The 13,491-nt window shown below is 57.6% G+C and overlaps 1 protein-coding gene across 1 annotated transcript in view; it reads left to right on the top strand.

Moving 5' to 3' along the window:
- The window catches only part of MYLK2 (myosin light chain kinase 2), a 14,294-nt gene extending 1,043 nt beyond the window's left edge, over positions 1 to 13,251 (top strand). Inside the window, exons 4-14 of the mRNA XM_046677997.1 lie at positions 1 to 687; positions 1,559 to 1,860; positions 3,455 to 3,560; positions 4,164 to 4,257; positions 6,467 to 6,576; positions 6,662 to 6,803; positions 9,946 to 10,016; positions 10,140 to 10,268; positions 10,872 to 11,024; positions 11,176 to 11,308; positions 12,297 to 13,251. Coding sequence (XP_046533953.1) covers positions 1 to 687; positions 1,559 to 1,860; positions 3,455 to 3,560; positions 4,164 to 4,257; positions 6,467 to 6,576; positions 6,662 to 6,803; positions 9,946 to 10,016; positions 10,140 to 10,268; positions 10,872 to 11,024; positions 11,176 to 11,308; positions 12,297 to 12,377 — 2,008 coding nt within the window. The 3' untranslated portion in view covers positions 12,378 to 13,251. The remainder of the gene's footprint in view (positions 688 to 1,558; positions 1,861 to 3,454; positions 3,561 to 4,163; positions 4,258 to 6,466; positions 6,577 to 6,661; positions 6,804 to 9,945; positions 10,017 to 10,139; positions 10,269 to 10,871; positions 11,025 to 11,175; positions 11,309 to 12,296) is intronic.
- Positions 13,252 to 13,491: the final 240 nt, after the last annotated feature.

Below are 13,491 nucleotides of genomic sequence, written 5' to 3' on the forward strand. Positions count from 1 at the left end.
AGCCCCAGACGCAAAGAAAGAACCTGGAGCCCCAGAAGGAAAGAAAGGACCTGGAGCCCCAGACACAAAGAAAGAACCTGGAGCCCCAGAAGGAAAGAAAGAACCTGGAGCCTTAGATGCAAAGAAAGAACCTGGAGCCCCAGAAGGAAGGAAAGAACCTGGAGCCCCACATGCAAAGAAAGAACCTGGAGCCTCAGAAGGAAAGACAGAACCTAGAGCCCCAGAAGGAAAGAAAGAACCTGGCACTCCAGAAGGAAAGAAAGAACCTGGAGCCCCAGAAGGAAAGAAAGAACCTGGAGCCCCAGATGCAAAGAAAGAACCTGGCTCCTCAGATGCAAAGAAAGAATCTGATCCACTCCACATGAAGAAAGATGCCAAAGCCCCTCCCTTAGCAAAAGGAGATGGTGCCCCGGCCCAGCCCTCACCTAGCAGCCAGGGCCCGGAGGGAGAAGGTGACCTGGGTGGGGGGCCTGCGGAGGGCAGTGCTGGGCAGCCGGCAGCCCTGCCCCAGCAGACTGCAACGGCTGAGGCAGGCATCAGGAAGCCCAGTGCCGAGCAGGGTACCTCAGGCAGCCAGAACCCTGCAGAGTCCAAGGTGCACAAGAAAGAGGCTGAGGGCCAAACAGCAGCCAGGAGGGGCTCACCGGCCTTTCTGCACAGCCCCAGCTGTCCTGCTGCCATCTCGAGGTGAAGGTCCCCTGCCTGGGAGCAGAGAAGGGTCCTGCAGCTCTGTCCCCAGGGCCTGTGCTTAGCTCCTGTGTCTTGGGCATCGTTGTCATCACATTCAGTGCTGGATTGGGTAGTTCTGACATTCGGCTCCTCTGTCCTGGGCATTGGTCTGACCTCCTTGTCCCACTGCAGAAACCAAGACCTCGTGATAGTTCATAGAAGCCTGAAATGTCAGACGGGAGAGGTCCTCAAAGACCTCTTCTCTGGGCGTCTGGAGTCCAGACTTCCCCTTACTCTGTGAACTTGGGTCTAGCCAAGGGCAGGGCTGAGATGCAGGAGGAAAGGAGAACACTTCCTCTTAATATAATTATCAGTGTAATACGGAAAGATGACTAACAACCGGATTGGTATATCATTACTAATACTTGCATAACCATAATCTAGCACCAGGCTTATGATGGAACCAGTTATACTTACCTGAATGCTAATTATGTTAATGAGGTTATTAGTGATCTTTTGTAAACCACAACAATAACACCATATCAGTTTGATTTGTGTATTAATATCAATTGTATTGCCACAGTTTTTATGCATCGAGAGCTACATAATCTCCCTAATTGAATCCACATAATGGTTAACCAAATCAACAATCCTACTAATAGTTATTAGTGCTTTGGTAGTCAAGATAATGACCACAGACATTTATGTTATTATTAACATCCCTCGATTTTGCTGAAAGTGGCTTCAGATACATTATCCTGGGAGTTTGGGATGGGGAGCAGGGTTGTATCAACTCCAGATCGCAGATGAGGATCTGGAAGCATCCTGCTGGAGGCCGCAGAGGGGCTGTGGCTGCTAAGGGTGTCACTTCTGTGTTCCCCCCTTCTAGCTCTGAGAAGCTGCTGGCTGAGAAGCCCCCAAATGAGGCACTGGAGCTCATCTTTGAAGGGGTGCCGGAGACCCCTGGCCCCACAGATCCTGGGCCAGCCAAGGCACCAGAAGGAGGGAAGAACATCCCGGAAGGCAGCCAGAAGGAAGCAGAAGAGAAGGCCCCAGGCCAAGCTGGCCAGGCTAAGGTGCAAGGGGATACCTCGAGGGGGATCGAGTTCCAGGCTGTTCCCTCGGAGAAATCGGAGGTGGGGCAAGCCCTCTGTCCCACCGCCAGGGAGGAGGACTGCTTCCAGATTTTGGGTAGGCCAGGGGCAGGTGGGCGCTGGGGCTGCCCTGGGGCTGAGGGAGGAGGGAAGGGACCCCCATGTCTCCCTGTTCAGAGGACTGCACTGCTCTGAGCCCTGCCTCACCCAGGCAGATCCATGCAAGTGTCACACAACCCCAGGAAGTACAAGTTCCTATTCCTTTTTGATAGATGAGAAAATGGAGGCTCAGAAAAGGGGAAATGGAGTGAGTGTCCAAAAATCCATAGCTGGGACGGGATTTGAACCTGTCGGAACAAGCCTGGCTCCAGGGCTCACTTTTGACTTTCTTCTACTTTGTCTAAAATGGGGTTTTGAAAAAAAATCAGTCAGGTTATTGGACCAACACCAACTCTCTAAACAGTGGAATATGAAGTCAGTGTGTGGAAGGGCTCGAATGCCAGGCTTTGGTAGTTAAACTGCGTTCTGGAGGGGCTGACAAGGGTCAAGGGAGCCACAGAGGGTTGGTGAGCTGAGGAGCACAGGTGTCTGTGTGCGGGAGCAGTGACCAGGGAAGCTGGGCACGTGAGATGGATGGGGCAGGGCTGTGGAGTGGCCTTAACTAACGATCAGACAAGGAGTCAGTGGATTATTCAGCCGGCACCAGGGACCCATGAGCATGAGTGAGCTTGGCCAACAGGTGAATAGGGAGAGGGCCTGGGCAGGGGTACGACAGGGTTGGGGGTGGGGTGAGATGGGGTCAGGAGAGCCCAGAATGTCCTGACAGCCCCCCTTCTCCAGGCCGAGGTGCCCTGGGAGACCCGCCAGCCTGCCTGGTGAGCGGCACAGAGCCACCCAGACAGGGTGGGAGGGCCTGGCGGCTGGGCGGCAGCCAGGAGCCCTGCCTCCTCCCCTAGCAGAGCAGCGGCAGAGACCTCCGCCCCGCCCCGCCCCGCCCAGAAATCACATCTTCGGGGTAACGGGACCTGAACAACCTCCAAGAGCCGTCTGATTTATCGCCATCCCGGCATCCCTGCAGCCTCTTACTATTTATAAAGAGGTTTCCATTCCCGATGACTCAGCCTGTCGGCCGCCAGGGCCCACTGTTCCCCGTGGTTGCCGCTAGGTGGCAGCCTCTCCCTACCAAACATCTCCGTCCGTGTCTCCTCCCTCGGCCCAGATTGGACGCCCGTTCCACAGGTCAGGCCAGCTTGTGGTGGTGTTAGAGGGGACCGTGGGCAGGTCCCACCACCTACCCCATCATTCAGACCTAGCAACCCCGATCTAGAACTCTACCATGATAGTTGCTTTTTTTTTCTTTAATGGAAATGTGGACAGCTTGGGATGGAGTCTTCATACCTTATAATGTGGGAGGGTCGAAGTCCAATCAGCCATCCCCTTTGTTGTGCCGGGAGCAGCTGAGCCCCCTCTGACAGAGGCAGAGGCCTCCCAAAGCTATTCTGTGTGTTGGTGGCAGAGCTGAAATTGGAATCTGGGCCCCCTAGCCCATATCCTGGAGCCACCTGTCCCCCAGGTATCACTTGGTGAACTTCCCTGGATGGGGACTCAGGCCAGGCAGGAGGGGGTGGTGCCAGCGTGAATCCTCAGCAGCCCCCAGCACTGACTGTGATGGTTCTGCTCTGCCTCCCCAGATGATTGCCCGCCACCCCCAGCCCCCTTCCCCCACCGCATCGTGGAGCTGAGGCCCGGGAATGTCAGCAGTCAATTCAGCCTGAACTCCAAGGAGGCGCTGGGCGGGTGAGAGCTGGGACCCCGAGCCCCTGGCCCACAGGCAGGAGAGCACCGAGCCCCCAGGGCCTCATGTCTTCTCCATTCAAGGCCCAGACACACCCCAAGTGGACATGTCCATGTGGACATATTACTTCTATGGGGTCACACCCGTTGTACGCAAGCTGTTACACAGGCTGATATGCACTCACGTCACTGTCACTCAGACACACCATCAGTCACTTGGTGTTTCCTGCAGGAAACACACGATATTTTACTGTCTCTCAGTTTCAGGCACCACACTCACCCTCTCAAGGTGATTCCTGCTTTGTAAAAAGCCCTGAAGCTGCCCTCCCCAGGGGCCCAGAGCCCCAGGGCCCCTACCTGCCACAAGCCTGTGAGCTGTCACCTCAGGGGCTGTCCTTCGGATGGGCCTACACTTCTTGCACCCCTGGTTTGTGTGATTCAGCCGTTGTCCCCACAGCAGAGCTCACAGCTTCAGGAGGGAGTCAGGGCTGGCTGGGGCGAGTGCCCCCATCTCTCAGATGAGGATCCAGATGAGAACAGAGCCCAGGGCCCCCTCAGCCCTGTGCCCCTCGCACCCCCCTCACTCCCAGCCTCTTTTCTCTCCAGCGGCAAGTTTGGAGCAGTCTGCACCTGCACAGAGAAAGCCACAGGCCTCAAGTTGGCAGCCAAGGTTATCAAGAAACAGACGCCCAAAGACAAGGTAGTGGGGGCTGGATCCTAGGAGGGGGAGGGGATCCTTCGAGTGGGTGCCTCTCAGCTCACTCCACCCCCACGTCTGCGCTGGGACCCTGGCGTGCGAGCCCTGATGTGCTGGAGGTGTCACACAGATAGACAGACAGCCCTGCCCCAGGGCCTGATGCCCGAACCGTAGAGCAGACCCCTCAGTTAGTGGACTTATCTTGGGGACTTCCCCTTCTAGGCATGGGATCTCTCTGCCCTCTGTTTGGTTCAATTCAGCAAACACTGATGAGTGCAGGCTCTGGGCCAGGCCCCGGGCTGGGCAGTGGGGGGCCCAGTGTGAAGCGAATGTGGGCCCCGCCCTCAGGAGAGCCAGGGTGTCTCCAGCACCCAGCCTGGGCATAGTTCGGAGGAGGCGAGGGCAGTGTTTGTTCAAGGAATGAATGAATGAATGAATGAATGAATGAATGCAGGTAGAGGCCACAGGGAGTGAGGGAGCCGGGTGTGTGAGGAGGTGATGACAACCTGGAACCTGTGTAGTGAGAGCTGTAACTTGGGAAAGCTAGGGCAGGGGCAGAAGGGGGCAGAGGAGGATCCGACCCAGCCCTGGGGTCAGGGACGCATCCTGAACCTGCGTCTCCTGAATGACGGCTCTGAAGAAGGAGGAGCTATTTTCCAGTGGAGAAGGCCAGAAAGAGAGTTTCAAGCAGAGGGGCCTGTGGAAGGAAAGGCCTGAGGGCCGGAATGGCAGGCACCTGCTGGGAGCCTTTGAGCTGAGCTGGGGCCGAGGAGAAGTGAGGTTATGGGCACTCTAGGCAGGGCCTGCACGTGCGGTGGCGCAGAGCCCAGAAAGAGCCTGAGAGGCAGCTCCAGCTGCGGCAGCCCTGCCTTCTTGTCATGGCGCGAGGCACATCTGGAAGGCACGAGTTTTCTGTGGCTCTGTCTTTCTCTGCCTCTTCCCCTTGACAGCGCCTGGGCCTGTACCATTGACTGCTGGGTCTCCAGGCCTCTATCATGGACCTGGCTCAGCGTAGACGCCCAAGACACATGTGCTGTCTACACTAACTGGAGGCAGCGACTGGTTAAGTGATTCCTGAGCACTTCTTCCGCCATTCACTCTTCCAGGTGCTAGGGAAATGGCAGTGAACTAAAAAAGTCCCTGTCCTGGTGGGCTGACACGCTAGAGAAGAGGGACAGATGGCTAGAAAGCAAACAAAACAAAAGGCATAGTCTCAGGAACTGAGAAGTGCCGGGAAGAAAAATAGAGCCGGGTAAGGGCCAGGGAGTGTGGGGCTGAAGAGGCCTTTCAGATAGGGTGGTGAGGCCAGGCCTCTCCGAGGAAGTGGCCTGGAGGGTGAGGTAGGAACGAAGCAGTGGAATAATGGAGCAACGGAGCCACTGGGGGGACGATACCACGCTCTGGGGGGCGGGTCTGGTTTGTAGGATTCGCCAATTTCCCTGGTGTAAATATTCCTGCCACGGCTGATTTCAAGCTACCAGTGTGACAACTGGCTTGCCAACTTTCTGAAAGTGACAAATAATGGCGGCTTAGACTAGGTAGGCAGTGGTGGAGGAGGTGAGAAACTGTTGGATTTGCAATCTAGTTTGAAGGTAGTGTCAAAGGGTTTACTGATGGGGGGTGGGAGGAAGCGAAGATAAGAGAGGAAGCTGGGATAGCTGCTAACTTTTTGTCCTGCCCACCTGGGGCAAGAGTGGTATCCCTTTAGCTGATGGGCAAGCTGAGGCCAACTCGATTGTGGGGAAGAGGCATCAATTGTTTAATTTTGGGCATGATAGGTTTGAGATGCCTGTTAGACATCCAAGGGGAATGGCAGTTAGGCCGTTGGAGATCCGGGCATCTGGAGTTCAAGGGAGCACCTGGAGGCGGAGGCATGTACTTGAAAGTCCATCACAGTTGGATGGAATGTCAAGTCATAGGACTTGAGGAGAATGACAGGGAGACTGTAGAGACGGGAGGGATGAGCAGGGACCACTGGGTCCTGGGGCATCCCCATCTTCAGTCAGGAAGAGGAGAGGAAAACCAGTGGAGAAAAGGTGAGCCACCAGGAATGGCGGGGTGGCGAGCACACAGGCTTGGAGGTGGGGAGAGGAGAGGCAAGGGGCCAGGGAGGAGGAGGCTGGCAGTGGTCTGGTCAAGGGCGCCGGTGCCACGGATGGAGGGCAGAGAGTGATGATGCCCAGATGGTACCCCTCACTCCCCCGGTCCCCAGGAAATGGTGATGCTCGAGATCGAGGTCATGAACCAGCTGAACCACCGCAATCTGATCCAGCTCTATGCAGCCATCGAGACCTCTCACGAGATCGTCCTGTTCATGGAGTAGTGAGTGCCAGCAGTGGGGGCAGGGGGCCGGGTGGGGGTGCCAGTGGGCCCAGAACCAAGCCTGTAGAGGGGTCTGTGCACACAGCATCGAGGGCGGCGAGCTCTTCGAGAGGATTGTGGATGAGGACTACCAGCTGACTGAGGTGGACACCATGGTGTTTGTCAGGCAGATCTGCGATGGGATCCTCTTCATGCACAAGATGAGGGTTCTGCACCTGGACCTCAAGGTACTGGAGCTGGGGCCTCCCAGAAGGGGTCGGGAGCAGCATCCTACCACCTGAAGTCAGCGTCACAGCCAGCCATGCCTCCATCCTCCAGTCATTCCTCCTCGTCCTCCATCCATCCTTCCATCTGTAGACTCAAAAAGGATTTATTGAGCACTTACTAAGTACCAGGAGCTGGGGATACAACAGAGAACAAAAAAAGACTTGGTCCCATTCTCAGGACTCCTGGTCTAGGACTGGGTACTTGTTGACAGGGTCTCTTGCAGTCCCGTGAGCCCCCAGCTCAGTGTCTCACACACAGAACTTGCTAGTAAGTGTTGCAAAAGCATTTGCCTCAGGGCCGGCCGCCGATAGGCACTGTGAATGTCCGTTTATTCAACACGTATTTATTGAGGGCCCACTGTATGCCAGGCAGTGTTTTAGGTGGTGGAGAGCCAGTGGTGAACAAAATAGATAAAAATGCCTGCCCTCATGGAGCTTACCTTCTAGAAGGGGAGTCAGAAAAACAAATCAGTACGTATAGTGTCAGCGCAGCAATACCTACGTGATAGGCACTAACAGAAATGTTTAATGAAAGAACATTTATGTCCCTCTTCTGACCTTGCCCGGTACCTTGCACGTGGCAGGTCAGGGGGAGCAAATAGGGTTTATGTGTCACACCAGCTCTGATCAACCGGTAGTGGCTGCCTGGAGCTTGGTGATGTGGGCATGGTGTGGAGTAGGCGGGAGCAGCGTCCTCACGGCAGGTGTTAATGTCTGTGGGATAAGTGGCAAGGCCAGTGGAGGAGTGGAATATGAATGCTGGGTGGGTAGGGTTAGCACCCACAGCTAAGTGGCTAGTCCTTTCATTCACTCATTCAATAGACATATACCAAGTACCGGCTTGTGCGCTGTGCTGGGCACGGGCCTTGCCATAGGAATGACGAAGGACACACCCCTGTTTAAGGGGGTCTACAGGGTTTGTCAGGGAAACAGACATTTATAAAATAATAACCAAATGAATAGATCATTTGAAACGGTTCAAAGTGTGGGGAAGTAGGACGTGAGAGTAGTGGGGAGACGTACAAGGTGAACTTGGAGAAGCAGGCACAGGGCGGAGCTCAGAGGCCTGAAGCAGCCCAGGAGACGCTGGGGCTGCTGCGGCCTCACCCTGCAGCGAGCTTCTGAGGGCTCAGGGCTGCGCAGAGCGCCGGCCCTCCCTCCGGCCCCGCCGGGACAGGCGTGCCGCTGTCATCCCCGCTGACACGCGGGGAAGCAAGGAGGTAGGCACATGGCTTTGAGGGGGCCCAGTGTGGCAGCAGGAAATTCAGAGGACTGTTGTAACAAACCGGGAGAGAGGTGACGGGCGCTGGAGCCAGAGTGGCAGTGGCGGGGAGGGAGTGGCCAGATGATGGGCACGTTCCGCAAACAGAGCAGAGCTGGGGTGCTGATGGTTTGGAGGGACTGGGGGTTAGGAAAGGGGAGGGCAGGGGTGACTCCTGACTCTGCGGTGCCTTGGGAGGCCTGCCCTTCCCCCGGGAAAGCCCTTTTCTTTGGGGGCAGAGCGGGGTCCCCAACCAAAACGTAGTGCCCTGGGAAGAAGCTCAGCCACAAGCCTCTGCATCCAAGAATGTGCTTTTTTTCGGGATAACAATAAGTTTTTCATCAAAAAAGAGGTTTTCACAGTCAAGTAAGTTGGGTGAGCCATTTCCCAGGCCTCCCAGCTTCTCAGGAAGTCCCAGCTCCTCCAAAAGGAGGTCTGAGTCTGTCTTGTTTCCCCGGACCATGGACCCTGGGCCCTCTCTTTCTTCCCTGTCTTGGTGGGACGCCAGGTGGAGCTCTTAAAGTCTTCAGGAGCCAGCTGGGAGTGAACGCGGCAGCTCGACAAGGGCCCTCAGAATGCCCCTCCTTAGAGGCTGCAACTTAAATGCCCACAGAGCTCCGAAAATAACGGGACCGTGTAGGGGCCGGGTCAGGGTGGTGGAGTCCCGGGGTCTGGAGGACTTCCGCCCCATCTCAGGGGCTCAGCTGCCACTCAGTCCAAGCAGTGTGTGGCCGTGCGGCTGGGGCTTCCGGTGTTTGAGGAGGTGCTCAAAATCAGGAAATCAGGAGTTTTGTGCGAAATCTCCTGCCTTTTTAAACATTGTTAACGATTTAAGATGTTTCTGCCCTGCAACCTCAGATTAGTCCTGTGTCCTTGTGTTATATGAAGAGGAAGTGGAGGCCCAGGGCGGGGAGGGACCAGCCTCACAGTAACTGCATTCACATGCTCACCTGAGCTTGGGCCCCAGGAATCCGGGGGGCCTTGGCTGAGCACCTACTGGGTGCCTTTGTTGGACCCTGAGGGTGGGGAGCAAGGAGGCCAGGAGAACATGGTCCCTGTCCTGGAAGAGCCAACCCACTCGTGTCCCGTCTGCCCCAGCCCCCACCTCGTGGAGTGCGCTATGGGTCGTTGTTGGCCGATGGCAGGCAAAGTGAGGTCAGGAGACCAGTGCTGGACAGTTGTGGAGTCAAGTCCTGGCTCTGCCCTTACTTGCTGGGTCACTTCTGTGTCAGAGCCTCAGTTTGCTCAGCTGCGAGATGGGGGTGGATGGCGATAGCACCTGCCTCGTAGAGCTGTTGGGAGGACTGATGAGCTAGCGCTGGAAAGCAATGACGCGGGCCCTGACGTCTGGTGGGTGCTGTCGTCTCTAAGTGGCGAGAAGGAGCAGCTCGTCTGAGAGCGCACACAGAGCAGCAAGGAGCCCTCCGCTCCCGAGAGCCTTCCTCTGGGAGCCCTGATCTGGTGGTTTCTGTCTCGGTCTCTGGTCTCTGGAGCTCTGGCCCTGAACTGTCCTCCCCCCTGGGGCACAGCCCTTCTCTGCAGCCGTCGCTTTTTCCATCCTCAGAATTGCTAGGACACTGTTGTTTTCTCATGGCCTTAAGTGAAAGGAAATCCCCCTGAACCCACCCAGAAGCCTTGTGCTGCAAGGACTTGTACGAGTCCCTCTCAGGCCCTCAGGATCCTCATCTGTGCCTGGAGCGGGCAGGCCCCAGGGTCTCTGATAGCTGCCCGTTCTGGCAGCCTGGGCTTCTGGTTCAGGGAGCCTGGGCCTTGGGTGGACCTGGATGGGGAGGGAGGGTGAGCTAGGTCAGAGGCCAATGTAGGCTGCCCCCTTGTCCTCAGCCAGAGAACATCCTGTGCGTCAACACCACGGGCCACTTGGTGAAGATCATCGACTTCGGCCTGGCACGGAGGTACCGCCTGGGTGGGTGGGGAGGGCAGGGTGAGCCTCTGAGGTCGGCAGGGGGCAGGGGAGGGGCGGAGGGCACCCAGGAACGGGCTGGGAGCTGTGCTCTGAGCTCTTGGTCTCACCCTAGGTATAACCCCAAAGAGAAGCTGAAGGTGAATTTTGGGACCCCGGAGTTCCTGTCACCCGAGGTGGTGAATTACGACCAAATCTCCGATAAGACAGACATGTGGAGTATGGGGGTCATCACCTACATGCTGTGAGCCCTGAGGGAGTGTGGTGTTCTCGGGGTGGGGGCACCTGGGTGGGCAGCTGAGCCAAGATTGGCCTTGGGGTCCCGGTGAGGTGGTCCCACTTTCCCTCTCCCCCAGTCAGGGGTTTGCTGGGAGTAGGGAATGCTAAGGAGGACCAGGAAAGGGGCACTGTGGACCTGTTTTATAGATAATATGGTAATGTGGTATAGATATGCAGTCGGTCATAATTCGAATAAACCAAGGCCCCGAAGGGCATAGTGTTCTGGCCCCGGGCTCTGGAGAGCAGAACTTTGACCACCCAGGGTGGGCGCAGAGGGGCAGTGGGCATTTTTTGTGCACTCATCATTCCTCTTCTTCACCGTAACTCTGGGAAGCTGGGATGATTACGCCCATTTTACAGATGAGAAGAGTGAGGCTCAGAGAGGGGAAGTGACTTGCCAAAGGTCACCCAGCCAGATTCAAACCCAGGTCTGTCCCACTGGAGAGGCTGGGGGTCTTTACAGCACACGGTGCTGCATCTTAGGATCTGCCCCCATCCCCTGACTCGCCAAGGGTGACTCAGCATCTCCAATCTCGCCTCCCTGCCCCCTGCCATCCCCTCCCTCCAGGCTGAGCGGCCTCTCCCCCTTCCTGGGAGATGATGACACAGAGACCCTAAACAATGTTCTATCTGGCAACTGGTACTTCGACGAGGAGACCTTCGAGGCGGTGTCAGATGAGGCCAAAGACTTCGTCTCCAACCTCATTGTCAAGGACCAGAGGTGAGTCTCTCTGCGGGACGGGAACCCCGTGTGTGCGGGCCCAGTGTGTGTGGGTGCCATCAGGGCAGGAGCAGGCTGGCTGGGCTCCTGTTCCTCAAGGACGTGCTGCCCACCCTCACCGCGCCCCCGCCCCCCCCCCCCCCCCCCCCAGGGCCCGCATGAGCGCTGCCGAGTGCCTCGCCCACCCCTGGCTCAACAACCTGGCGGAGAAAGCCAAGCGCTGTAACCGCCGCCTCAAGTCCCAGATCTTGCTTAAGAAATACCTCATGAAGAGGCGCTGGAAGGTACTGCTGGACCGCGGTGGGGAGCAGGGCGGGGCTGCGGGGCAGGAGGAACCCCTGGCACCAGGCCCCACCAGCCCTGCCTTGGCAGATGCTGTCGCCCAGGCCAGGCCTTGTCTGGAAAACAGTGTTGGCTTTTCTCTCTTTGTCCTGGGCTGTCTCCTGACCCTCCACCCACCCCCTCCACCCTGGGGAGGGGCGTCCATCTGGGGCTCAGGCTCAGGAAAAGGTCTCTGACCCCAGCCCAGGCCTCCTCCCTTCATTTCACAAATATTTATTGAGTGTCCACTATTTCTAGGCACTGGGGATATGCTAATGGACAAAAAGCTAAGGACTTCAGTTTTTGTGCACTTACTTTCGGTTGGAGGTGGGGAGTTATTAAAAGAGATCAAGGAAGGGCTCGAGAAATAAGTGAGGATGGTCAGGAGTGCAAAGGGAGAGGTTGTACCTCTAAATAGGGGCGTCAGGGAGGGCTCACTGAGAAGGAGCGTGTGAACAAAGACCTGAGGGAGCTGAGGGGTGAGCTGTTCCAGGACTGGCAGGGAAGAGTGTCCTAGGCAGAGGGAACTGCCAGTGCAAAGGCCCTGAGGCAGACACATGGTTGATGAGTGTGAGGAGCAGGTAGGTGGCCAGTATGGCTACAGTGGAATGAGCAAGGGGGCAGGGGAGATGAGGTCAGAGAGGAGCAGAAGGCAGAGCATGAAGGGACTGTGACCATGGTGAGGGGTTTATCTTATACTTGGAGGGAAATAGGAGCCATTGGAGCATCTTGAGCACAGCGGTACTCTGGTCTGGCTGACCTAGCTGTTGAAGGAGGGAGGGAATCCTGGAGGTTGCAGTGTCATGGCGCTTCCTGTGGCCATTTTGGGCACTGCACCCTCCCTGGCGTCTGGCCCTTCTGGAACAAAGGGGACCTTAGGAGATGCTCAGCTGTCCCACAGCTTCTCCGCTGCCCTGGTGCTGACCAGAACCCCTCTCCTTCATCCCCCAGAAAAACTTCATTGCCGTCAGCGCTGCCAACCGCTTCAAGAAGATCAGCAGCTCGGGGGCCCTGATGGCTCTGGGGGTCTGAGCCCCAGGAGCAGCTGAGGCCTGGACGCAGCCCCACAGTGGCCAGGGCTGAGGCCACACAGCCCAGAAGGCCAGAGCAGACAGGCCAGATCCCCAGGGCAGGCTGGCCGGGACAAGGCTGCGCCAGGCTGGGAGGCTCGGGGCTCCCCACGCCCCCCGCGCAGTGACTGCTTCCCCGATGTGAGCCGCTCGGATGTGGCCTGACCCCATCCCGCTAACGCCTCCCCGGACAGGCCTCTGCCCAGCGGCCACAGCCCAGATGCACGGGCTGTTGTTCCCTGCCTGGCTCCTCCTCTTGGAACTGCTGCCCTGGTGACCCCTGCTTGGCCCCACCTGGGCATCCCCAGCCTGGGTTTGCTCCTAGTTGGAGTGGGAGGGCTGGGGGTCCCAGCGTGTGGGGCTTCTGCGGTTGTGGCCAGGAGGCTCGTGGTGGGGCAGGAAGGCAGCAAGGCCGGTTCCTAAGGCCCAGCTGCCCGGGCAGACAGAGCAGGCTTTGTGAAAGAGGACCTCCGTGCCCTCACCCTCCTCCCCACTCCCAACAGATAAGGCCTAGCACACACCATCTGGCCCAGGCCCGGCCCCCCGCCCACCTTCCTCGCGACCACCAACACACAGGAACTCCGGGCGAGAGAGAGGACGCCCGGCCCAGGCCTGGCGGAGAGGGAGAGGGGAAGCCTGGGGGACACAGGAGACCACCCCCGAGCTTGCCTGAGGGCCAAGCCGGCCCAACCGCCACTCTGGGCCCCCCTCCCAGGGGTCACCCACGGCCTCAGATGAGGGGGTCAGCAGGCCCAGGAGGAGGGGGAAGGCCGTCAGGCAGCCCCCAATCTGCTCTCAGCTTGTGCCTTGTAAATAAATGTACAGGTTGGACGTGGCCTCCTTCTCTGTGCGTGTGTGCACTTGGGTGGGGTCCCAGGTGGCCACCAGCCCTGAGCGCTGCTGCGGGCCAGGCACTTTAGTGATGTCCATCAGCGTGGGGTATGGTGGTAACCGAAGCAGCCCCAGGAGCCAGGCTGCCCAGTGCGTGATCTGGGCAGGTTGCTTCCCCACTTTGTGCCTCCGTTTCCTCATCTGTGAGAGGGAGGTCGGAGCACCAGCCAGCGTTTGTTGAGTGA

Source organism: Equus quagga, chromosome 12 (genome assembly GCF_021613505.1).
Source record: "Equus quagga isolate Etosha38 chromosome 12, UCLA_HA_Equagga_1.0, whole genome shotgun sequence".
Taxonomy (NCBI): Eukaryota; Metazoa; Chordata; class Mammalia; order Perissodactyla; family Equidae; genus Equus; species Equus quagga.